The sequence below is a fragment of the Oncorhynchus gorbuscha genome, linkage group LG05, assembly GCF_021184085.1.
Source record: "Oncorhynchus gorbuscha isolate QuinsamMale2020 ecotype Even-year linkage group LG05, OgorEven_v1.0, whole genome shotgun sequence".
NCBI lineage: Eukaryota > Metazoa > Chordata > Actinopteri > Salmoniformes > Salmonidae > Oncorhynchus > Oncorhynchus gorbuscha.
Window position 1 is genome coordinate 65,927,601 of NC_060177.1, and position 26,249 is coordinate 65,953,849.

Consider the following 26,249-nt stretch of genomic DNA (forward strand, 5'->3'; position numbering starts at 1 on the left):
ACAGTGTGTGAAAAGACACCTGAATGTTTTTAATGTGCAGTCAGCGTTATATGACATGTCTCTATGGGTGTGCCACAGGGTTCAATTCTCGGGCCGACTCTCTTTTCTGTATACATCAATGATGTTGCTCTTGCTGCTGGTGATTCTCTGATCCACCTCTACGCAGACGACACCATTCTGTATACTTCAGGCCCTTCTTTGGATGCTGTGTTAACAAACCTCCAGACGAGCTTCAATGCCATACAACTCTCCTTCCGTGGCCTCCAACTGCTCTTAAACGCAAGTCAAACTAAACGCATGCTTTTCAATCGATCACTGCCCGCACCTGCTCGCCCGTCCAGCATCACTACTCTGGACTGCTCTGACTTAGAATACATGGACAACTACAAATACCTGGGTGTCTGGTTAGACTGTAAACTCTCCTTCCAGACTCACATTAAGCATCTCCAATCCAAAACTAAATCTAGAACCGGCTTCCTATATCACAACAAACCATCCTTCACTCATGCTGCCAAACATACCCTCGTAAAACTGACCATCCTACCGATCCTCGACTTCGGTGATGTCATCTATAAAATAGCCTCCAACACTCTACTCAACAAACTGGATGCAGTCTATCACAGTGCCATCCGTTTTGTCACCAAAGCACCATACACTACCCACCATTGCGACCTGTACGCTCTCGTTGGCTGGCCCTCGCTTCATACTCGTCGCCAAACCCACTGGCTACAGGTTATCTACAAGTCTCTGCTAGGTAAAGCCCTGCCTTATCTCAGCTCACTGGTCACCATAGCAGCACCCACTCGTAGCACCCGCTCCAGCAGGTATATCTCACTGGTCACCCCCAAAGCCAATTCCTCCTTTGGTTGTCTTTCCTTACAGTTCTCTGCTGCCCATGACTGGAAAGAATTGCAAAACTCTCTGAAGATGGAGACTCACATCTCCCTCACTAGCTTTAAGCACCAGCTGTCAGAGCACTCACAGATCACTGCACCTGTACATAGCCCATCTATCTACCTACCTCATCCCCATACTGGTATTTATTTATTTATTTAGCTCCTTTGCACCCCAGTATCTCTACCTGCACATTCATCTTCTGCCGATCTACCATTGCAGTGTTCAATTTCTATATTGTAATTACTTCGCCACCATGGCCTATTTATTTCCTTAACTTACCACATTTGCACTCACTGTATATAGACTTTTTGTTTTCTTTTGTTCAACTGTATATTTAGTTTATTCCATGTGTAACTCTGTGTTGTTGTATGTGTCGAATTGCTACGCTTTATCTTGGCCAGGTCACAGTTGCAAATGAGAACTTGTTCTCAACTGGCTTACCTGGTTAAATAAAGGCGAAATAAATAAATAAAATTAAATGTGTAGGCCGTTTCCTGTGGAAAGTGAGTAAGTTTGTGTGTGTGTGTGTGTGTGTGTGTGTGTGTGTGTGTGTGTGTGTGTGTGTGTGTGTGTGTGTGTGTGTGTGTGTGTGTGTGTGTGTGTGTGTGTGTGTGTGTGTGTGTGTGTGTGTGTGTGTGCGTGAGCTATTGATGTGCAAAATAGCATTGCATTTAAATGACTCAATACACTTCAAACATGTAATAACCTTTGTTCATTGTTGTGAGGCACCACACTTGAAATCCAGTTTATTCAGCCTTTAACAACATGTAGGCCTTAATTGAATCAATAACTTCAATGGAAATGAATGACAACATTCTCTCTTATGGTCTTTTAAGGTTGAGCAACTTTGCTGCAGTGTGACTGGGTTTGGATTCCAGCTGTGAGAAAAGGCTTTTAATCCTCAGAGGGGGGTCTCGTGGATGATTCTGGCAGAGCTGCAGCGCAGCTGCTGGAATGATTCATGACATGCACCGGTCTTTTTTTTACTGTGGTAATCATTCTATAATAAGAACCTTTCTTTTACATTTCTCTTTTCATCATCAGCAAATTATTCAGGATCAAAAGTATTCTCATTAATTACTATCCCCATTACATGATTCAGAACAAACGACTGATAAAGCCGAATTTGAGCAATGAGCAGATAGAAGAAGTTTGCCGACTGTGGGTATGTCTCAGTAGTCTGAATTAGCTTCCTCTCCTCATGTCCTTTCATCCATCTCCTTTCATCCATCTCCAATCCCTCACCTTTGCTGATCTAAAATTAGGGATATGAGTAAGACATATCAACGTTGTTTCTTTCCGTAGGTCAAATCTTAAGGGTCAGTTGGCAAAAACACAATTAGATTAGGGAAGATACTTTGACTATCGAGATGCAACACATTCTGGGAGTATGTCATTTCTCATATCAATAGACAAGTGCCACCTAGTGGGAAGAAAGCGTAATATCTGCTGCACCTTTGCCCATGAGAGGTTTCGTGCTTTTCAGATGATGCATGTAATAAGCCTATATTTTTCCATGTGGTAATACTTGAACGTTTCTCGAGGAAAACAATAGAAGAGATTTTAGAGGAAAATATTATAGTTTCCTCCAAAAGAAGGGATTAATTGTTGCTGGCTTAACTTTAAACACATCATTTATTATATAGGCAATACTGTTATGTTTTTGTCGACTTTCTATCATCTAAATTTCACAGTTAGATGGGATGACGCACAGCTATCTGCAAATCCTACACAAAAAGCCTTAATTATCCCTCAGTGATGTCCCTGACTTGTCAATTCGTAAAGAACGCCACTAAAGGGTCGTGGTTGCAAACTGTTGGTTTCTCCACAAATCGATGGCAGTAGCATAAAGGATATACACACAAGGAGATTGTACTTACATTTCTCAAGGGCAATGAATGCGCAATGTTATGGGATGTCTATATCACCTTTAAGACTAGTTGCCTTCCTATTTCTGGCTGAAACTGGGCTATACATTTATGTCAAATAACCTACACATTTTCAACGGAAATAGAGTAGAGCACTAAAAGGATGTTTAATTCGTTTTATGGACAATTACATGTCATTCGATTGAACCGTTTGACACGTACCGTCACTCATCTCCAGACTCTTTTCAAGTTCATTTTATTCACCCGAGCATAATTATTCACATTCGCTCCCACTCACGAGTCGTGTCCAGCAAAAGGATATGCAGGTTTGTGAAAACTGCAATTTCTTAATTATTGTCAATAACCTAATGAAACAAAGGTGACTGTTGAATCAGCAAACATGAGGCCAGAAATTAATACAAGTGTCTATCCAAAAGGAACAATTCAAATAGAAACATTGACTGGCCCTATAGCCTATCTTGTGGCCATAAAGTAGTAGGCTACAATACTGGGACAAAATAAAAATGCATATATATTGCCTTTTGGCCAAAACGACAAGCCGTGTACACAGTACGTGTAACCTAACCAACCTATCATCCTTAAACCGAGTCCCCGGTAAACTTGGAAAGAATGTACCGGTGAGATTATTCATTACCTACAAGTATATTACAGAAAACTAAAACATATCAGTTTCACTCACCTTCTTCCGGGGCTGCCATTTCATCATATTTGTAAACCAAAAATGTACAGCATCAAGATATTATATAAGAGGAAAATTGAGATTCAAGGGAATTCCAAGAGCAAGTCATGCTGCTTCTTGACTTCCCTCAATTTTGCAGCATATTTTCTCCAAGAAGCGGCGCATGATAGGCGATGCACGGTTCTACGTCAAGTGGGGAGAGATGGCACGCGATAGCACCTTTTAATTCAACTAATGGGATGGAGAATAATATTTTTGACTAAAACATCTGAATGTCCCGGTTTTCAGTTCAACCGTTTTGGATAAATAAGACTATGGGCCACGGAGTGTAAAATCCAAACTACAAATCCGAGATGAGCCACCCCTTCTTGTACAGTCCTGTCGGTAGATCGCTCCGCTGGCAGTCTTATAGCAGGGGTTTCGAAGACCTATCCAGTTACTTTGTCTGCGGGACTATGTGGAAATTCATTCTTCAACTTTTTTGTCAACCTCCACGTCGTTCGTGCATTACAAAACCATTAGTCCGACAGCAAAAATAAACACAAGTCCAACGTTGTGTGCTTATCCCACCGAAATACGGGTATTTCCAAAACCTTTTCAAAACACAGAAACATTTGACAACTCTTGTTAATTCCGTATCTAAAGGTAAAGAAAAATGTGGCATCAAATGTCTAGCAAATGTCAGTGCCAAAAGCAGATCTCTACCGCGAACGTGCTACATACACAGCGCAAAAGAAACAGTCGCGGGAGGAGAGGGGGCAGAAACAAATCCCTGGAATTTCTATGCGAGGAGCTGTAAGGATATCCTGCAACAGCAACAAACTGAACGACAACTATAATGACTCCTTTCCCTGCTCCTTAGCGCTCGGGATTTGCAGCGCTCAGAGCTGGAACCGAGCAGCACAGGCACGAGCCGGCGCGGTCATACTCTAACCATAGCGCGCGCGACGGATATAAAGCCGATGTGGCCAGAGAAAAGAGTCCAGACAGAGCTGAGCCAACACTGCACTAACACAAGGGCCCCCAGGAAGGTATGGCACAACTATAAAGGCACTGCAACAGTGGAGGTGTAGAACTTGCGCAATACTATGTGAAAGTGAAAAAACATAAACGTCATCCTTGCCACAACACCAACAGCTTTATTTTACTGTATACAAAAAGCATACAGACACATTAATTCACATATCAATCAACTCTTATTTGCTGTTGTGCTGCACAAAGAGGTAGGCCCATAATCCCCTTCAATTAAGATAGAAAAGAAAAGTGTTAGGATGCGACACCTGCTTAGCAGCTTTCTATAAGCCTCCAGCACCATTCAAGGTATATCCCCTTCACCGTTTATAGTGGCATGGTCTTAATAGATTCTAACAACACAGCTCATCTGTTCTGGCTAAATTGCCTTGATCTTTGACTCTGGTAGTGTTTTTGGGGGGGGGGGTGTTTCCCCCCCACCTTTATTTAACCAGGTAGGCCAGTTAAGAACAAGTTCTCATTTACAACTGCGACCTGGCCAAGATACAGCAAAGCATAAACATAAACAACAATAACATAATAGAAAAGTGTATATACAGTGTGTGCAAAATGTAGTAAGTGTGACAAGTAGTGTCACTGAGGTAGTAGTGTCCACCCTTTTTATTAGTGGTGAGTAAGTCTTAATGGGACGTAATGGTGGTACAGGCTATGAGAGTAAACAAGATTCTAAAAGGACAGATAATGAGTACATAAGGCCTCTGACCCATGTTTCTCTGAAGACAATGACCGGTGTCCACCATTTTTAGCTGCACTAGTTTTCTTTAGTGGTGCAGCTGTCAGACAGAGTTTGTGCTTTTCAGCTGCCTGCCAAGCTTTTTGTTTCTGGCATATTTGGCCACAGACCAGGGATAAAAATCTGACAGCCAGATAAGTGCTATAATTTTCCCAGTCTTGATGATGCAATTCTTGTCACTTGTAATCTTGGTGGGTAGGAGAAAAAGTCAATTGAGAGAGCAGAGCCTGGTATTTCTGGGAAGAACCCTCTCACTCCTACTGCGCCCAACCACTGCAAACTAAAGGCAGCCCCACTAGCTCTGACCTGGGCTGACACTGAGGGGATGGCCATGCTATCTGACTGAGAAGGATGGGACCAGGATGGGGTCAACAAAGTGACAGGCAGCGTGATGGGATTGGTGTCATCAAAATCAATTTACCTCCGTCTCTGACTTAATGCGTACCATTTCCCTCAGTATTTATCTTCATGTGATCTCGTTAAAACGAAAAATTTTAGTGAATTATCCTAAACTAAATTCAGTGTCTAAATGTGCACCTATTAGGAGCTAAAAATAAAAATAAAAACATCTGGCCTGGTGTCCCTCCAGGGTCAGTAGAGGTCAAAAATGCACCTAGGGGTCACTGTGACAACAAAAGGCAAACAGGAGGGGACACTGACATATGGCCCCTGGACAAAACACTGCAGGGTATAGAGTTGAAACAGCACATGCTAATCCACTTGGATGAACAGGAACAAAATGCAGAGTGGGACGCTGACACTATGAGCACAGCTGGCAGTGTAATTGTAAACCTTCTTGTTGTCACACCATAATGACACTCTCTCCGTATGTTGTATGTTCAAGCTCTGTGTGCAATGACAATGCAAGTGTATGTGTGTGTCTACATTTGAACCTTTTGTGGATACCAAGCCATTAACAGGGCAGTACACAGAGCCCCACCCTAACACAAATCTGGCTTGTTGGGGTTGGTGTTGTCATTTTTGCCCTCTAATGGCAGCTCAGTCTTCAATATTATTAGTCAGATGGGCTGGTGACAATTCTAAGGCAAACAGGCACCCTCTGGGCTGCTGCCAACACACAGGATTAGCCCACATCTTATTCTCTAACCCTACTCCCGAAAGACCTCCAAGTGCACAACACTCACTCACTAAAGAGTTCTGAGTGTACTACACTCCTATGTGCCCTCATTCTAATATTGATATGCTAGCTATCCCAAAATATTAATTTACATTCTCAAACATACTCTATACCTGTGTAATAACACTCTAGTTACTGTTAGGGCTGGGTGGTATAGCGTATGTTACGATATACCGGTATTGAGGACCGGTTTGGGTTTTTACTTTACCTTCTATAATGGTATTTGAATGTTTGGCTTGTCAAATGTGATACGCAGTGTGTAGCGTTCATTTTTAGTTTACTTCGCTACTTGAGTCATCTCTCTCTCTCCATGACGCTTTCCACACAAACCTAGCCCCGCCCACTGTCATTCAAGGAGCACACTTTCTGTTCCTCGACCACGATACACTTGCATTCAGTCTGCATGGTCAATGCAGCACATGCAACAATGTCGATGACAAAGATGCTGTTTTCACCTTGCTTCTTAATATAAATCATCTAGCGTCCTATAATTACACTATTCGTTTGTGTTTCTTACATATGCAAACAGCTAGTTTGTCTTTTCTTAGCAAGTTGGGCCTAAATCTTGTTAGCTGCTAATGCAAATCGATAGTTAGCTAGCGAGCTAATAAATGTACTGAGTCAGAGCCAATGTAATTAGTTATATAGCCTAATAATACCAGTCATGGTGAATACCTAAATCAGCATGTTGTTTGAATTTTCTAAATCAAAGAGGGAATACGAGAATAATTAATATTTTAGCTACATGAAGTAGCTAAGAGAAAACATTCAATGTAGCCAAAGACTATAGAGTCCCCGAGCAAACACTTAACAACACTTTGGTTCCTACCCTATCACAATAACTCCTCCCTGGCATTTTCATTCGTTGTCATGTCAAACAACACTTTATTCAAAGTGCCCACTATTATATTCTAAGTATAGAATTACAATAATCATGTTAATTCCATGATTCCAACAGTTCACCCAAGTGTTTTGCTCAAAATTGTAATTCAAATCGTAATTGCAACATTTGGTTAAAAATAATGCCTACATTGCCCATATTGCCCATATCGTGCAGCCCTATGTGGCAGTGTGGAAATGATTTCAAATGAGTGCAGGAAATGCAGAAATAGTTGAAAATCCTGAAAATGGTTTGTGTTTGAAGTTGAATTGAACAGTATAAAACAATCAGAATAGAGAAAGGTCCATTAAAATCCCTTAGAATGTACAGTATGTGTTGGGTCACACACTGCTCATAAAGCACATTTAGAACTTTTATCACTCAAAACATGAAATACCATCAAATACCATCATACCATCATTTTTTTAAAATACCGTGATATGATATTTTGCCCATACCACCCAGCCCTAGTTACTGTGTTATTGTAATTGCATTACAGATCCTATATTCCACTTGTGTAATAACAAAATATCAACTCCATTACAATGGAGTTACAGTGCAATTACTAAAGTAGCCTACTATGTAACAACATGTTAAAAGTAGAGTCATTTAAACATAACATTTAAACATCATACACAGGTATGAGAGCAATTTATTGCCAAGCTACCCATGTTCATAATAGTCCTAAATCACAAACACATGCACACACATACCCTGACTTTGATCAGGAGCAGATGGCATATAAAACTGACAGTCTATAACTACAACATGTTTCAACCATTCAGGTATTTTGAAAACTGACATGTTACATTATCAATAACAACCACTTCTATCATGTATTATCCAGGAGTGAATTTCCAGTGGTTTTTGTTCCTGGTGGAGCCTGTCATCTGGCCTCTCCATATAGAAGCAGGCTCCCTGTGCATGCCTCTGGTTTCCCAATCAGAGACGCACAGGAAATCAGACTCAAGCCATCAGAGGGAAACCAAAAAAAACTCTTCCATTTTCCTTGAGTTGAGCTGTTTAAAAGTTTCTGCTTCCTTTTCTTGTTCTTGCCAATTAGACCCATTACTACATGTTCTGAATGGGATGTGTGTATATGTTTCTGTATCTCTTTTTCAGTGTGTGTGTGGGGGGGGGGGGGGTGCGTGCGGATGAAAGACAGACACAGAGAGAGAGAGAGCACATTACCCAGATGACAGTAACAGAGGTGGTTTGGCAAAAATGAAAATTAAATTGTCAAAATAGGGATATAAAAACCGTTGAAGTAGCAGCCAGTTCTCAGATAGCTCTCGTGCATGTCTTTGTGTCATTTATTTTCACTCAGGCTGCCTGCTCCTGCTCTTAAGTCACTACACTACAGAGCCTAGCTGTCTGACGCACATTTCAATAGACAAAGCCATTTTAATTAGCTGGCTGAAGTTTCCAGGTGGCAAATGCCATGGTAAAAGCATGAAGGTACATATCCCCTGCCACACACACACACACACACACACACACACACACACACACACACACACACACACACACACACACACACACACACACACACACACACACACACACACACACACACACACACACACACACACACACACACACACACACACACACACACACACACACACACACACACACACACACACACACACACACAGTGTGAGTTCCAAACCACCATTACTATGAGTAGTTGTTTATAATATATACAGGATCCTCTCAGTGAAGAGGAAAGGCTTATGGGGTTGACTATAGGAGTTGGCCAATTAAACCCATCAGAGAGGGAAAGCTTTTCTAAGAGGCCTATATTTACAACTACAGTACATTTTGCATTTACATTTTAGTCATTGACCAGTGGCTCTTATCCAGAGTGACTTACAGTTGGTGTGTTCATCTTCAGATAGCTAGTTGGGACAACCACATGTCTCGTCATAGTAAATACATTTTTCCTCAATAAACTAGCTATCAGCAAAGTCAGTGCTAGTGAGGGAGGGAGAGGAGGGGGTGCAGGGGGATGATTTAAGATACTCTTTGAAGAGCATCTCACCACATGCTCTAATTATGCTAGCCATTCACTTTTTCTTAATCAATAATTCAGGATACAAAAAAGTGCTTAGTAATCTCTATTTCAATTTTTGTATAATAAAAAAAAGAAGTTAAATGTTAAAGTCCTACCACAGTCTGCTTTTCAGCTGTATATACAGTTTATTATTCTGAAAGTATTCAGACCCCTTGACCTTTCCACATTTTGGAAAGTATTTAATACATTTTTCCCTCATTAATCTACACACAATACCCCATAATGACAAAGCAAAAACAGGTTTTTAGAAATGTAAAAAACAGAAATACCTTATTTATTATTCCGACCCTTTGCTATGAGACTCAAAATTGCGCTCAGGTGCATCCTGTTTCAATTGATCATCCTTGAGATGTTTCTACAACTTGATTGGAGTCCACCTTTGGCAAATTCAATTGATTGGACATGATTTTGAAAGGCACACATTTGTCTATATAAGGTCTCACAGTTGACAGTGCAGGTCAGAGCAAAAACCAAGCCATGAGGTCGAAGGAATTGTCCGTAGAGCTCCGAGACAGGATTGTGTCAAGGCACTGGGGAAGGGTACTTAAAAATGTCTGCTGCATTGAAGGTCCCCAAGAACACAATGGCCTCCATAATTTTTAAATGGAAGACGTTTGGAACCACCAAGACTCTTCCTAGAACTGGCCGCCTTGCCAAACTGAGAAATAGGGGGAGAAGGGCCTTGGTCAGGCAGGTGACCTTGAACCCGATATTCACTCTGTCAGAGCTCCAGAGTTCCTCTGTGGAGATGGGACAATCTTCCAGAAGGACAACCATCTCTGCAGCACTCCACCAATCAGGCCTTTATGGTAGTGGCCAAGCGGAAGCCACTCCTCAGTAAAAGGCACATGACAGCCCGCTTTAAGTTTGCCAAAAGGCACCTAAAGGACTCTCAGACCATGAAAAACAAATTCTCTGGTCTGATGAAACCAAGACTGAACTCTTTGAACTGAATGCCAAACGTCATGTCTGAAGGAAACTTGGCACCATCCATAAGGTGAAGCATGGTGGTGGCAGCATCATGCTGTAGGGATGTTTTTCAGTGGAAGGGACTGGGAGACTAGTCAGAATCGAGGGAAAGATGAACAGAGCAAAGTACAGAGAGAATCTTGATGAAAACCTGCTCCAGAGTGCTCAGGACCTCAGACTAGGGTGAAGGTTCACCTTCCAACAGGACAATGACCCTAAGCACACAGCCAAGACAACGCAGGAGTGGCTTCGGGACAAGTCTCTGAATTGAGTGGCCCAGCCAGAGCCCGGACCTGAACTTGATGGAACATCTCTGGAGAGACCTGAAAATAGCTGTGCAGCAACGCTCCCCATCCAACCTGACATAGCTTGAGAGCATTTGCAGAAAAAAAGGGAGAAACTCCACAAATACAGGTGTGCCAAGCTTGTAGCGTAATACCCAAGAAGACTTGAGTCTGTAATCGCTGCCAAAGGTGCTTCAACAAAGTACTGAGTAAAGGGTCTGAATACTTATGTAAATGTGATATTTCAGTTTTTTATATTTAATACATTTTCAAAAATGTCTAAAAACCTATTTTTGCTTTGTTGTTATGGGGTATTGTGTGTAAGATCTTTCTTTTTCATGCAAATTAGAATAAGGCTGTAACTGTAAGGAATGATGCTGGAGAAGAGCAGCAGGTACGGAGAGTCAACATTTAATTAGGAACAGACATGAAACAAGCGAGGAACAGTGTCAGCACACGGGTAACAAAGACAGATGACAATCAGTGCAGCAGCGGGGAACAGAGATGGGGAACGGACAAATATACAGTAGGGGAAGTAATAAACAGGACTCCAGGTGAGTCCAATAATACGCTGATGCGCGTGACGGGGAAAGGCAGGTGTGCGTACTGATGGTGGCAGGAGTACGTAATGCTGGGGAGCCTGACGACCTCGAGCGCTAGGGAGGGGGAGTGGGAGCAGGAGTACGTAATGCTGGGGAGCCTGACGACCTCGAGCGCTAGGGAGGGGGAGTGGGAGCAGGAGTACGTAATGCTGGGGAGCCTGACGCCCTCGAGCGCTAGTGGGGAGGGGGAGTGGGAGCAGGAGTACGTAATGCTGGGGAGCCTGACGCCCTCGAACGCTAGGGAGGGGGAGTGGGAGCAGGAGTGACAGTAACGTCACAAAATGTGGGAAACGTAATGTGGTCTGAATCCTTTCCGAATTCACTGTAGCTCCATTCTTGTGTATTTTATTTTATTCTTCTTGTGTTACTATTTAATTAGATCTTTATTTTTATTTTGCATCTTTAGGAAGGGCTCTTAAGCAAGCATTTACACCAGATGTATTCAGTGCATGTGACAAATAACATTTTGACATCACAAGTAGGAGGGTGGGTCTTTCCTCTTTTGTTCACTACTGCTCCTCTGTTGTTCCTCAAGGAAGGGGGAGGCTGATGAGATCAAAATCAGAGTGTGGTACGCTCAGCTGAACACACCATGGGGTGCACACTGCCTGCCCTCCAGGATACCTACAACACCAGGTGTCGCAGGAAGGCCAAGAAGATCATCAGGGACCTCAGGCACCCAAGCCACAGCCTGTTCTCCCTGCTTCAGTCACTCAGAAACTGGCAGTACAGAAGCATCATGGCTAAAACTAAGACTGGCCAATAGCTTCTACCCCCACACGATCAGGGTGCTGAATAGCCACCACTAGTCAGCTACCTGCTCCCCCTGTCCCTCACATGTCCGCCCGGACTTCTTTCCCCTCTCAACGGACAATTACCCTGCCCATACCCCAACTGACATTTATATTTATCATTATCACAGTTGTAAATATGTATATATTATTATTATGATTTAGTTTTTTATTGTTTTATTCACACCAGCAATGTTGGAGCTCAGAGCTGAAGTATTTCACAGTATACTGCAACTACATCTGCGACCCTGTGTATGCTACTAAATACAAATCTAATCAGACCACCTCCATGAATACCGTACTCCTTGAAGTTGCAGTTGTGTCTAAAAAACACAATTTTGCTCAAAACGTATTTGTTTACCCTTTAGTGTGTGTACTTTACTGTATTTATAGACTACCGGTCAAAAGTTGTACATATTTTATTGAAATTTAAGCAGTGAATAACCTGCTTAAATTAAGTCCAGGGAATAATCTGAAATGGAACAGAGGTAAGCAGTAAACTGGTTTAAAAAAAAGTTTAGGTTACCAATAACTGAAAAATAATGTACACTTCAGAGTTGGAAAAAAAGCCCTTTTCAGGGAACATGTAACGGGTTAACAACTTACAGCTGTTCTGCAGCAATGGAAGTAAATTAAGCCTTGAAAGTTGATGCTAACAATTCTTACAGGTGTCCCAACTATTGTTGATTACTTACAAAACCTCTGCCTGTACTGTATAAAAGCAGTGTTGGAACAGACTGTGTCACTAAACCATCTTAAGCATTAATTGGACATTATTGTACTGCAGGAAGTAGTATATTGCTATCATAATGGTGAGAAAAAGGCAATTAACAAAGGACCACCGCTACAAGACCATGGTGCTTGCCTACGGAGCTGTGAGGGGAACGGCACCTCAGTACCTCCAGGCTCTGATCAGGCCCTACACCCAAACAAGGGCACTGCGTTCATCCACCTCTGGCCTGCTCGCCTCCCTACCACTGAGGAAGTACAGTTCCCGCTCAGCCCAGTCAAAACTGTTCGCTGCTCTGGCCCCCCCAATGGTGGAACAAACTCCCTCACGACGCCAGGTCAGCGGAGTCAATCACCACCTTCCGGAGACACCTGAAACCCCACCTCTTTAAGGAATACCTAGGATAGGATAAGTAATCCTTCTCACCCCCCCCCCCTTTAAGATTTAGATGCACTATTGTAAAGTGACTGTTCTACTGGATGTCATAAGGTGAATGCACCAATTTGTAAGTCGCTCTGGATAAGAGCGTCTGCTAAATGACTTAAATGTAAATGTAAATGGAAGACCGACAGACCATTATAACCCTTAAAAGTGTAGGTCTTTCCTTTAGAGAAATTGCAAAGAAAGCCAAGGTGTCAGTGAGTACAGTTTCCTACACCATCAAAAGGCACTTGGAACCTGGAGGAAACTCTGACAGGAAGAGGTCTGGCAGATCCAAAGCCACAAAAGAATCAGAAGACAGGTTTCTGAGAGTTAACAGCTTGCGTGATAGGCGGCTCACAGGACAACAGTTTCAAGCACAGCATAACACTGGTCGAAGTAGGCAAGTCTCAGTTTCAACTGTGAAGAGAAGACTTTGAGCTGCAGGTTTGACAGGTCGAGTGGCAGTATGAAAGCCATTCCTAAGATGGCAAAATAAGAAAAAGAGGCTTGTCTGGGCCATGAAGCACCGCCAGTGGACTACTGAAGACTGGAAGAAGGTCTTATGGACCGATGAATCAAAATGAAATCTTTGGTTTATCACACAGGGTTTTTGTACGCCAGTGAGAAGGCAAAAGAATGGTTCCTCAGTGTGTGTCACCAACTGTCAAACATGGAGGAGGAAGCGTGATCGTCTGGGGCTCTTTTGCTGGATCCACAGTCGGCTACTTGCACAGTGTGGCACCCTGAACCAAAACGGCTACCACAGCATTTAGGCAGTGGCTTGCAACACCCTCTGGTGTACGACTAGTTAGTCAGGAGTTCAAACTACAGCAAGATAATGACCCCAGAACATACCTCCAGGCTATGGGGTTCACTCTACAGCAAGATAATGAACCAAAACAAACCTCCAGGATATGTCAGAACTACCTTAGAAAAAAATAACGAGACTTCAAATCATGGAATGGCCAGACTTAAACCCCATCGAGCTGGTTTGGGATGAACTGGGCAGAAGGTTAAAAGCAAAGCAACCTACAAGTGCAACACATTTGTGGCGAACTTCAACAACAGTGTTGGGAAGAACTTTTCAAACAATATTTGATTTCCATTGTAGAAAGAATGACACGGGTGTGTTTGGCTGGTTTGTCTGCAAAACGTGGCTACTTTGATGTGACCGTAGCGTACGTGTAGGTATGTACGGCAGGACCAAATCAGAGAGGTAGGTAGGAGCAAGCCCATGTAATGCTTTGTAGGTTAGCAGTAAAACCTTGAAATCAGCCCTTGCTTTGACAGGAAGCCAGTGTAGAGAGGCTAGCACTGGAGTAATATGATCAAATTTTTTGGTTCTAGTCAGGATTCTAGCAGCCGTATTTAGCACTAACTGAAGTTTATTTAGTGCTTTATCCGGGTAGCCGGAAAATAGAGCATTGCAGTAGTCTAACCTAGAAGTGACAAAAGCATGGATTAATTTTTCTGCATCATTTTTGGACAGAAAGTTTCTGATTTTTGCAATGTTACGTAGATGGAAAAAAGCTGTCCTCGAAATGGTCTTGATATGTTCTTCAAAAGAGAGATCAGGGTCCAGAGTAACGCCGAGGTCCTTCACAGTTTTATTTGAGACGACTGTACAACCATTAAGATTAATTGTCAGATTCAACAGAAGATCTCTTTGTTTCTTGGGACCTAGAACAAGCATCTCTGTTTTGTCCGAGTTTAATAGTAGAAAGTTTGCAGCCATCCACTTCCTTATGTCTGAAACACATGCTTCTAGCGAGGGCAATTTTGGGGCTTCACCATGTTTCATTGAAATGTACAGCTGTGTGTCATCCGCATAGCAGTGAAAGTTTACATTATGTTTTCGAATAACATCCCCAAGAGGTAAAATATATAGTGAAAACAATAGTGGTCCTAAAACAGAACCTTGAGGAACACCGAAATGTACAGTTGATTTGTCAGAGGACAAACCATTCACAGAGACAAACTGATATCTTTCCGACAGATAAGACCTAAACCAGGCCAGAACATGTCCGTTCATGTCCGTTCACATTAAACTGTGAATTTCAATAAAAACAGGAAGAATTGAGGTGTTCTAAAACTTTTGACCGGTAGTGTACTTGGGATGACCCTTTTCAACAGTAAAAGTAAAAAAAGAACTGAACTGGGTATACCCGGTAATACCACTGCAGCCACAAGCACAGAGGAGTCCACAGATGAGCAGCATAGTATTTTTTAACATCCATTACGCAATGTTTTACAATAGCAGCTTAGTGAATGTGTGGACTATTATTGATGGGAAATCTTCAGACACTAATTTCATAATACATCAATTTAAATATGCAAATATAATTAAGAGTCCTTGATAAATTGCTTCCGCATTAAGACATGACAGATGGATGGATTTGTTTTGAAATGCCTAACAATAACATCATAATAAAAGTGTTAACCAGCTATGTCACCCACCCACTTCCCTTGTGCCATACATCACAACAAACAAATAACCCTCATTACCATTCATTCTAAAAGGTTCCTCTTTGAAGTGTGCTTTATTCTTTTGATGATGTTGTGTCAGGATTTTGCCTTACGTGGACCTTTAAGAGGTGTGTGTGTTTGCATATATGTGTGTGGAGATCAGTGTTGATTAAGAGTCTGGAGCCCGAGGGGGATAATGGGAGCTTCTAATTAATGAGCCAGAGCATATCTCAGAGTCACAGGGTCCTATCTGCACAGAGCAACTATTCTCGCACTCGCGTATACACACGTATACACACGTATACACACGTATACACACACACACACACACACACACACACACACACACACACACACACACACACACACACACACACACACACACACACACACACACACACACACACACACACACACACACACACACACACACACACACACACACACACACACACACACACACACACACACACACACACATATGCACGCACATACCTCCAAGACTCTCAGTGGGGTTCTTTCTCAGTCCAGTAGCCATCCCTGATAAGTTTCCTCTAATAGGGATGGATGAGGGTTAGCACGTTCACCACCCAACATGCTCCCAGACAGTGCGGGAGAGATGGCCTCCCAAAATATTTCAAAATCCTTCCTCTTTGTTGGGTACCCTCCACAAAGAGCAGAGAGGACCAGTATGGTGTCAGTATGAATCTAACCCATAACACCAACAAGTGCTAAGTAGGGTGAGGGAGGGAGGGAGGGGTTAGGGTTAGGGGACTCTCAGATTCCATATTGCTGGTCAGGCAGGCAGCTGTCTTATACATATTCCCAGGCAGCTAGAACAAACAGCCCCTGCTCTAGACTAAAGCTTCCATGCGCTCCGTCCCAGGTTACAGAATCACAGGGACTTAGTGATTCCGTTTCAACATGACAGCGCACTCTAAAGCCCACAGTCAATCTTTAAGTACACTACATGCATACAGATGTGGACACCCCTTCAAATGAGTGGATTTGGCTATTTCAGCCAAAACCATTGCTGACAGGTGTATAAAATCGAGCACACAGCCATGCAATCTCCATAGACAAACATTGGCAGTAGAATGGCCTCACTGAAGAGCTCAGTGGCTTTCAATGTGGCACCGTCATAGGACGCCACCTTTCCAACAAGTCAGTTTGTCAAATGTTTGCCCTGCTAGAGCTTCCCTAGTCAACTGTAAGTGCTGTTACTGTAAAGTGGAAACATCTACTAGTAACAACGCCTCAGCCACGTAATGTTAGGCCACACAAGCTCACAGAATGGGACCGCTGAGTGCTGAAGCGAGTTGCACGTAAGAAAATACTGTTCATTGGTAGCTTCATGAATTGGGTTTTCATGGTCAGCAGCCGTACACAGGCCTAAGATCACCATTCACAATGCCAAGCGTCAGCTGGAGTGGTGTAAAGTTCACCGCCATTGGACTCTGGAGCAGTGGAAACGCATTCTCTGGAGTGATAAATCAAGCATCACAATCTGGCAGACCAACAGACAAATCTGGGTTTGGCAGATGCCAGGAGAATGCTACTTGCCCAAATGTATAGTGCCAACTGTAAAATTTGGTGGAGAATGAATAATGGTCTGGGGCTGTTTTTCTTGGTTTGGGCTAGGCCCTTAGTTCCAGTGAAGGGAAATCTTAACGCTACAGCATACAATGACATTCTAGATGATTCTGTGCTTCCAACATTGTGGCAACAGTTTGGGGAAGGCCCTTTCCTGTTTCAGCATGACAATGCCCCTGTGCACAAAGTGAAGTCCATACAGAAATGGTTTGTCGAGGTCGGTGTGGAAGAATTTGACTGGCCTGCACATAGCCCTGACCTCAACCCCATCGAACACCTTTGGAATGAATTGGAACGCTGACTGTGAGCCAGGCCTAATCGCCTAATATCAATGACCGACCTCACTAATGCTCTTGTGGCTGAAATAGAAGCAAGTCCCTGCAGCAATGTTCCAACATCTAGTGGAAAGCTCTCCCAGAAGAGTGGAGGCTGTTATAGCAGCAAATGGGGGACCAACTCCATATTAATGACCATGATTTTGGAATAAGATGTTAGACTAGCAGGTGTCCGCATACTTTGTAGTGTATGTAGTGTATGTGACAAACAAGCAAGTCTCATAGCTCGTTACCAGGCTGCCTCATTCCCTCAGATGCCTGGTTTGCGAACTATGAGAGCTGGATAGACCACTAGATCAATGGAATCTAATCAGCCTAAATTCAAGTGTACATTAATATTAAGCCTGTTGTCAATGGCCTTACAAACCTTCTGTGTCATAGGCTCTAGGTGTTGTCAGTGGCATATACCTTATGTGTGTTCCTGATCCACTCATATTAACACAGGCTGATCAGAACCGCAGAACTAGAATGAATTATTATATTTCTATGATCAGAACATCACCAACCCTGCTAACAGCACAACCCCAGATCTTTTAAACCCAAGAGGGCTCATTCTAAACAGCCTATAGGATATTAAATGTGGAAATATCTCCTTCTCACAAGAGATAATCCAGTGTGCAATCTGTCTCACTTCAGTGTCTTTAACTCATCGTACTAAAGACATGTGATCTTATTCTATCCTCTCACCCAAATCCTTCTTTTCCACCCAATTACTGTAATGAAGAAAGACTAGTTTATCCACCCAAGTGGCTGCATTCCAGAGTTATGCAAAGACGCCATGCAAAAAGAGGGACATTTTCTTCAGAGCTGTGTTTAATAATTCAGTGGACTTGGACATGGATGAAACGTGCTCTGGCATGTTGTTTAAATCAAGGCAGCAGTTTAAGAGGCGTCTGCGGCAGGATCAATTATAACTGATAACATCTGTAAATCTGTGTACGAGTCCAATAAACTTGATATCAAGTTCGATTTGATATCAGCACTTTCGCACAGAATGACGCAAAAGGAGAGAGATCCTGTGTGGTCCTGCACAGACTCAACACAGTCCACAGACATGGAACAGAGAGAAAGAGAGAGAGAGTGTGTGTCTGTGTGCTTCTTTATGTCTAATCTTGACAAACTGTGTGTCTGAGCACACATACACACGCATGGCTGTGGTCAGACCCACCCCTCTTAGTCCCTCAGTTTGGAAACCCCAAAGCAAACTCATCCCTCTCCTTTTCAATGACCTTTCCTCCCTCCATCGTCACCGCACCAAATCTAAAGTCCCAGTTTTCAGCTTCTGTCTCATGTCAAATGTATCCATGTGCTGCCACTGCAGACCAGACACAGACAGTGTTCTCTGTACTTAGACACACACACACACACACACACACACACACACACACACACACACACACACACACACACACACACACACACACACACACACACACACACACACACACACACACACACACACACACACACACACACACACACACACACACACACACCACACACACACACACACACACACACACACACACACACACACACACACGTACCCACACACACGTACCCACAAACACTAAGATTGAGAGAAAAAGGGAGAAAGAGAGAGAGCGAGAAAGAGAGAGACAGGCTGCCTTAGGCAGACCTGGCTCTCAAGAGAAGACAGGCTATGTGCACACTGCCCACAAAATGAGGTGGAAACCGAGTTGCACTTCCTAACTTGCCAAATGTATGACCATATTAGAGACACATATTTCCCTCAGATTACACAAATCCACAAAGAATTCGAAAACAAACCCAAGTTTGATAAACTTCTAGGCCTCCCAAGTGGCGCAGTGGTCCAAGGCACTGCATCGCAGTGCTAGCTGTGCCACTAGGGGTTTGAGTCCAGGCTCTGTCGCAGCCGTCCGGAGCACAATTGGGCCAGCAACGTCCGGGTTAGGGGAGGGTTTGGACGGCAGGAATGTCCTTGTCCCATCGCGCACTAGCGACTCCTGTGGCAGACCAGGCGCAGTGCGGCTGGCTTCCGGGTTAAGAAGGCATTGTGTCAAAAAGCAGTGTGGCTTGGTTAGGTTGTGGTTCGGAGGACGCAAGGCATTCCAGCGATGAAACAAGACTGTAACTACCAATTGGATACCATGAATTTGGGGAGAAAAAGGGGTGAAAAAAGTTAATAAAAGATTGATAAACTCCCATATCTACTGGGTGAAATACTACAGTCCGCCATCACAGCAGCGATATTTGTGACCTGTTGCCACAAGAAAAGGGCAACCAGTGAAGAACAAACACCACTGTAAATACAACCCATATTTATGTTGATTTATTTTCCCTTTTGTACTTCAACCATTTGCACATCGTTACAACACTGTATATAGACATATGACATTTGAAATGTCTTGATTTTTTTTAAACTTCTGCGAGTGTAATGTTTACTGAAATTTTTATTGTTTATTTCACTTTAGTTTAATATCTACTTCACTTGCTTTGGCAAAGTAAACATATGTTTCCCATGCCAATAAAGCCCTTGAATTGAATTTAATTTAAATGAAAGATTAAAGCCAAAATATTGTATCTAATAAGCCATCATCAAAACTGAGTACTGCAGTTGATGGAAATTAGATGAAATCAAATGTGCAAAAGTTCTCTGACTTAATGTGCTAATGAAATACAAATACAAACGCAAGCTGCAGAACAATAGCAAACTACTAACAAAATGTTCCTTTGGATTTCAAGATCTCCTCTCCTCAGATTTAAAATTGATTTCCTCCCCAATGCAATAATGAGGCTCTAAATACTTTAATACTCCAGCCTTATTATGGCAATTACTGCTCTTTCTCCACTTACTAATATCTGCTTGAGAGGCACCTCAATGTGCATTAACCCTCTTAACAGGAGAGGGAGGAGTAGCACACAAAAACTATTCATGGGAATATAGAATTATAGGCACATCTCTGTGTAACTGAGGAGAAGTAAAAATAAAACACCAAACATTAGTGATTCACAGACTGGTGTGAGTGATATCACAGGGAGATAATTCACATGTTTTTCCCCACATACTCAAACACCCCAGGCCCTGCTCTATCTCAGCTCTGACTAGCCAGCTCTACCTCTGGATCTACCTGTGTTGTACCTCGACCTCTGGTTCTGCCTGTGCCGTACCTCTCCCCCTACCTCTACCTTTACACCTACCTCTACCACAACCTCCACCTCTATCCCTAACACAACCTCCACCTCTACCTCTACCACAAGCTCCACCTCTATCCCCACCACTACCACGACCTCCACCCCTACCTCTATAACAACCTCCACCTCTATCCCTAACACAACCTCCACTTCCACCCCTACCTCTACCACAACATTCACCTCTATCCCTACCACTACCACGACCACGATCTCCACCCCTACCTCAACCAACACCTCCACCTCTATCCCTACCTCTACCACAACCTCCTCCTCTATCCCTACCTCTACCACAACCTCCACCTCTATCCCTACCTCTACCACGACCTCCACCTCTATCCCTACCTCTACCACAACCTCCACCTCTATCCCTACCTCTACCACAACCTCCACCTCTATCCCTACCTCTACCACAACCGCCACCTCTATCCCAACCCCTACCTCTACCACAACCTCCACCTCTATCCCTAACACAACCTCCACCTCCACCCCTACCTCTATAACAACCTCCACCTCTATCCCTACAACAACCTCTACCCCTACCTCTACACCTACATCTACTTCTACCACGACCTCCACCCCTACCTCTATAACAACCTCCACCTCTATCCCTAACACAACCTCCACCTCTATCCCTACCACTACCACGACCTCCACCCCTACCTCGACCTCTTCAACAATCTCTACCTCTATCCCTACAACAACCTCTACACCTGCATCCACCTGCATCTACTTCTACCACAACCTCTATCACTACCTCTACCTCACTACCTCCGCTCAAACCTTCTCCAACCTATCTCCTGATTCTGCCTCCTCAACCCTCCTCTCCTCCCTCTCTGCATCCTTTGACTCTCTATGTCCCCTATCCTCCAGGCCGGCTTGGTCCTCCCCTCCCGCTCCGTGGCTCGATGACTCATTGCGAGCTCACAGAACAGGGCTCCGGGCAGCCGAGCGGAAATGGAGGAAAACTCGCCTCCCTGCGGACCTGGCATCCTTTCACTCCCTCCTCTCTACATTTTCCTCCTCTGTCTCTGCTGCTAAAGCCACTTTCTACCACGCTAAATTCCAAGCATCTGCCTCTAACCCTAGGAAGCTCTTTGCCACCTTCTCCTCCCTCCTGAATCCTCCTCCCCCTCCCCCTCCTCCCTCTCTGCAGATGACTTTGTCAACCATTTTGAAAAGAAGGTCGACGACATCCGATCCTCGTTTGCTAAGTCAAACGACACCGCTGGTTCTGCTCACACTGCCCTACCCTGTGCTCTGACCTCTTTTCCCCTCTCTCTCCAGATGAAATCTCGCGTCTTGTGATGGCCGGCCGCCCAACAACCTGCCCGCTTGACCCTATCCCCTCCTCTCTTCTCCAGACCATTTCCGGAGACCTTCTCCCTTACCTCACCTCGCTCATCAACTCATCCCTGACCGCTGGCTACGTCCCTTCTGTCTTCAAGAGAGCGAGAGTTGCACCCCTTCTGAAAAAACCTACACTCGATCCCTCCGATGTCAACAATTACAGACCAGTATCCCTTCTTTCTTTTCTCTCCAAAACTCTTGAACGTGCCGTCCTTGGCCAGCTCTCCCGCTATCTCTCTCTGAATGACCTTCTTGATCCAAATCAGTCAGGTTTCAAGACTAGTCATTCAACTGAGACTGCTCTCCTCTGTATCACGGAGGCGCTCCGCACTGCTAAAGCTAACTCTCTCTCCTCTGCTCTCATCCTTCTAGATCTATCGGCTGCCTTCGATACTGTGAACCATCAGATCCTCCTCTCCACCCTCTCCGAGTTGGGCATCTCCGGCGCGGCCCACGCTTGATTGCGTCCTACCTGACAGGCCGCTCCTACCAGGTGGCGTGGCGAGAATCTGTCTCCTCGCCACGCGCTCTCACCACTGGTGTCCCCAGGGCTCTGTTCTTGGCCCTCTCCTATTCTCGCTATACACCAAGTCACTTGGCGCTGTCATAACCTCACATGGTCTCTCCTATCATTGCTATGCAGACGACACACAATTAATCTTCTCCTTTCCCCCTTCTGATGACCAGGTGGCGAATCGCATCTCTGCATGTCTGGCAGACATATCAGTGTGGATGACGGATCACCACCTCAAGCTGAACCTCGGCAAGACGGAGCTGCTCTTCCTCCCGGGGAAGGACTGCCCGTTCCATGATCTCGCCATCACGGTTGACAACTCCATTGTGTCCTCCTCCCAGAGCGCCAAGAACCTTGGCGTGATCCTGGACAACACCCTGTCGTTCTCAACCAACATCAAGGCGGTGGCCCGTTCCTGTAGGTTCATGCTCTACAACAGGGGTGTCAAAGTCAAATGGACGGAGGGCCAAATAAAAAATTTAGCTACAAGCCGAGGGCCGGACTGTTCGAATGTTCATTGAAAATTTTTTAAATGACGCATATAGTCTAGTGAACCTAATTGAACCTACTGAAAACCTAACAAATATATTCCAATATGATCAGATAAATAAAGCAATATTTTCTTATGGCTCTGTCAGTAATCTTTAATTTTCAACAGACACAAAAGACAAATTTCCTTTATATAAAAATCCCCATAACATGAACATTAAATGAAAGAAACCGGTATTCAAGGCACCATCAGTAGCCTATATTTTCTATTTTAGCAAAAGTGGGCTAAATTTACTTCAAAGAAAAAAACAATAATAGCAATTTTCTATCATCCACTCAACTGAAATATTTTTAAAATATAATTGGATTGAAATACAATAAAATAAAGTGCAAAATCTATTAATCAAAAACAACACTTTGTTTAAGGAGAAGTAACATGCAGTGAAAACAAATATTAAACTTTAACTTTTAAACTTGAACTGAGTAAAAACTCTAAATATGTGATTGCACAGTAATGTTCACTTGTTTGAGGTTGAGGGTGATACTTGGTGGTGTCCCATCTTTTCCACAAGTTCATCAATGTTCGGGGTAAGGCTCTGAGCTGAGGAAATCCTCAGAATTGAGTGGAGGTGTTCAGCAGTAAGTCGACTTCTGTGTGATGTTTTGTTCAAGTTCATCAAAGAAAACAGTTGTTCACACAGGTATGTGCTGCCAAACATAGACAACGTTTGAGCAGCCTGGATGCGCAGCTGGGGCATTGTGTCGGGAGGAAACGGGCGAACTCCGCAGCACCCACTGCCGCATATTTTGCCCTCAGTGCATCATTGCATTGGAGGTCAATCAACTCCATTTGGAGGTTTGGTGGTGAGCTTTCCACGTCAACAGCAAATGGGTTACCGAGCAGTTCCAACCTGCTTTTTGTGCTTCAAAGTCAGCAAATCGGCGTCGAAAGTCAGCGGCAAGCATACCTATTTTATCAGCCAACTGTGCGCTCGGGAACGCACTGGTAGAGAGCTTCTCTTTCATGGTCTGGCAGCTGGGAAAGTGGCTCAAATTTTCTTTCCGCATCTGCGTCTCCCACAGAGTCAGTTTGGTTTTAAATGCCTTCACTGTACTGTACATATCAGAGATGACACGATCCCGACCCTGCAGCTGCAAGTTCATTGCATTCAGATGACTCGTAATGTCACACAGAAAAGCCATTTCACACAGAAACATTTCGTCTCGGAGTTGTGTTGTGTCTTTCCCTTTGCTGTCCAAGAACAGACAAATCTCCTCACGAAGCTCGAAACATCTTTGAAGCACCTTTCCTGGCTTAGCCATCGCACCTCTGTGTGATAAGGCAAATCACCATGCTCCGTTTCTAACTCCATCAGAAATGCCTTGAACTGGCGGTGATTCAAACCTTTGGCTCTGATAAAGTTAACTGTGCGCGTGATGATGCTCATTACATGCTCCATTTTCAAGGCTTTACGCACAACGCTTCCTGGTGTATGATACAATGATAAGCTGTCAGCTCACCTGTCGCGTTTTCCTCTTGCATCTTTTCCCGTATCTTCGCCACCAGTCCGCTCCTGTGTCCACACATCGCAGGTGCTCCGTCGGTTGTCAAACCCACGAGTTTTTCCCAAGGCAGCTCCATCTCATTTACACATCTTGACACCTCTTCATACAAATCATGCCCCGTAGTTGTGCCATGCATAGGACGTAAAGCCAAAAACTCCTCTGTCACGCTTAGGCTGGAGTCCACTCCGCGGATGAAAATTGACAACTGGGCAATGTCAGAAATGTCGGTGCTCTCATCCACAGCCAAGGAATATGCAATGAAATCTTTTCCCTTTTTCACAAGCTGCTCTTTTAGATTGATGGACAACTGGTCTACTCTCTCGGCAATGGTGTTTCTGCTCAGACTCACATTTAAAAAGAGTTGCCTTTTTTCTGGGCAAACCGTCACAAACTTTAATCATGCAGTTTTTGATGAAATCCCCTCCGTAAATGGCCGGGCTTGATTTAGCGATCTCTTCTGCCAAAATAAAACTGGCCTTGACAGCAGCCTGGCCTTGTGATTTGGCTTTTTTGAACAGAGCCTGTCGAGATTTGAGGCCTCGTTTTAATTCCTCTGCCTTTTGTAGCCTTTGTTCCATGTCCATATTCTTGTTGTTGTCCGCGTGTTTCGTTTCATAATGTCGTCTCAGATTATACTCTTTCAGTACCGCCACACTTTCTCCACACAGAAGACACACAGATTTTCCAGCTACCTCCGTGAACAAATACTCCGACTCCCACCTTGTTTGAAACCCCGGTTCTCAGTGTCCACCTTCCGTTTTGCCATTTTTGATGGGTATCTGAAAGTTAATTTTACTGTGATGCTGACAACTGCTGTGCCAATAAATATTGAAATGAAGCAGCCTACTGCTCGGTGCGTCACCGTTGCATTGTGGGAAATGTAGTATTGGTGCGTGTAAAAGATCTGCGGGCTGCCGGCTTGCTGCGGTCTGCGGGCCGGTTCTAATAATAAATCAAGATCATCCCAGGGGCCGTAAAAAACCTTCTCGCGGGCCGGATGTGGCCCTCGGGCCTTGACTCTGACATATGTGCTCTACAACATCCGCAGAGTACGACCCTGCCTCACACAGGAAGCGGCGCAGGTCCTAATCCAGGCACTTGTCATCTCCCGTCTGGATTACTGCAACTCGCTGTTGGCTGGGCCCCTGCCTGTGCCATTAAACCCTTCAACTCATCCAGAACGCCGCAGCCCGTCTGGTGTTCAACCTTCCCAAGTTCTCTCACGTCACCCCGCTCCTCCGTTCTCTCCACTGGCTTCCAGTTGAAGCTCGCATCCGCTACAAGACCATGGTGCTTGCCTACGGAGCTGTGAGGGGAACGGCACCTCAGTACCTCCAGGCTCTGATCAGGCCCTACACCCAAACAAGGGCACTGCGTTCATCCACCTCTGGCCTGCTCGCCTCCCTACCACTGAGGAAGTACAGCTCCCGCTCAGCCCAGTCAAAACTGTTCGCTGCTCTGGCTCCCCAATGGTGGAACAAACTCCCTCACGACGCCAGGACAGCGGAGTCAATCACCACCTTCCGGAGACACCTGAAACCCCACCTCTTTAAGGAATACCTAGGATAGGATAAGTAATCCCTCTCACCCCCCTTTAAGATTTAGATGCACTATTGTAAAGTGACTGTTCCACTGGAT

General features: G+C 44.2%; 1 protein-coding gene across 3 annotated transcripts in view; it reads right to left on the reverse strand.

Annotated features, from left to right (window-relative positions):
• The window catches only part of LOC124036315 (tetratricopeptide repeat protein 28-like), a 373,393-nt gene that overhangs the window by 237,149 nt on the left and 109,995 nt on the right, over positions 1-26,249 (reverse strand). Inside the window, exon 1 of one of the 3 annotated variants that reach the window (XM_046350743.1) lies at positions 3,466-4,329. The exons of the other annotated variants lie outside the window; for them this stretch is intronic. Within the exon in view, the coding sequence (XP_046206699.1) occupies positions 3,466-3,492 (27 nt within the window). The 5' untranslated portion in view covers positions 3,493-4,329. Of the gene's footprint in view, positions 1-3,465; positions 4,330-26,249 lie in introns of those variants that run through there. 3 annotated transcript variants of the gene reach the window in all.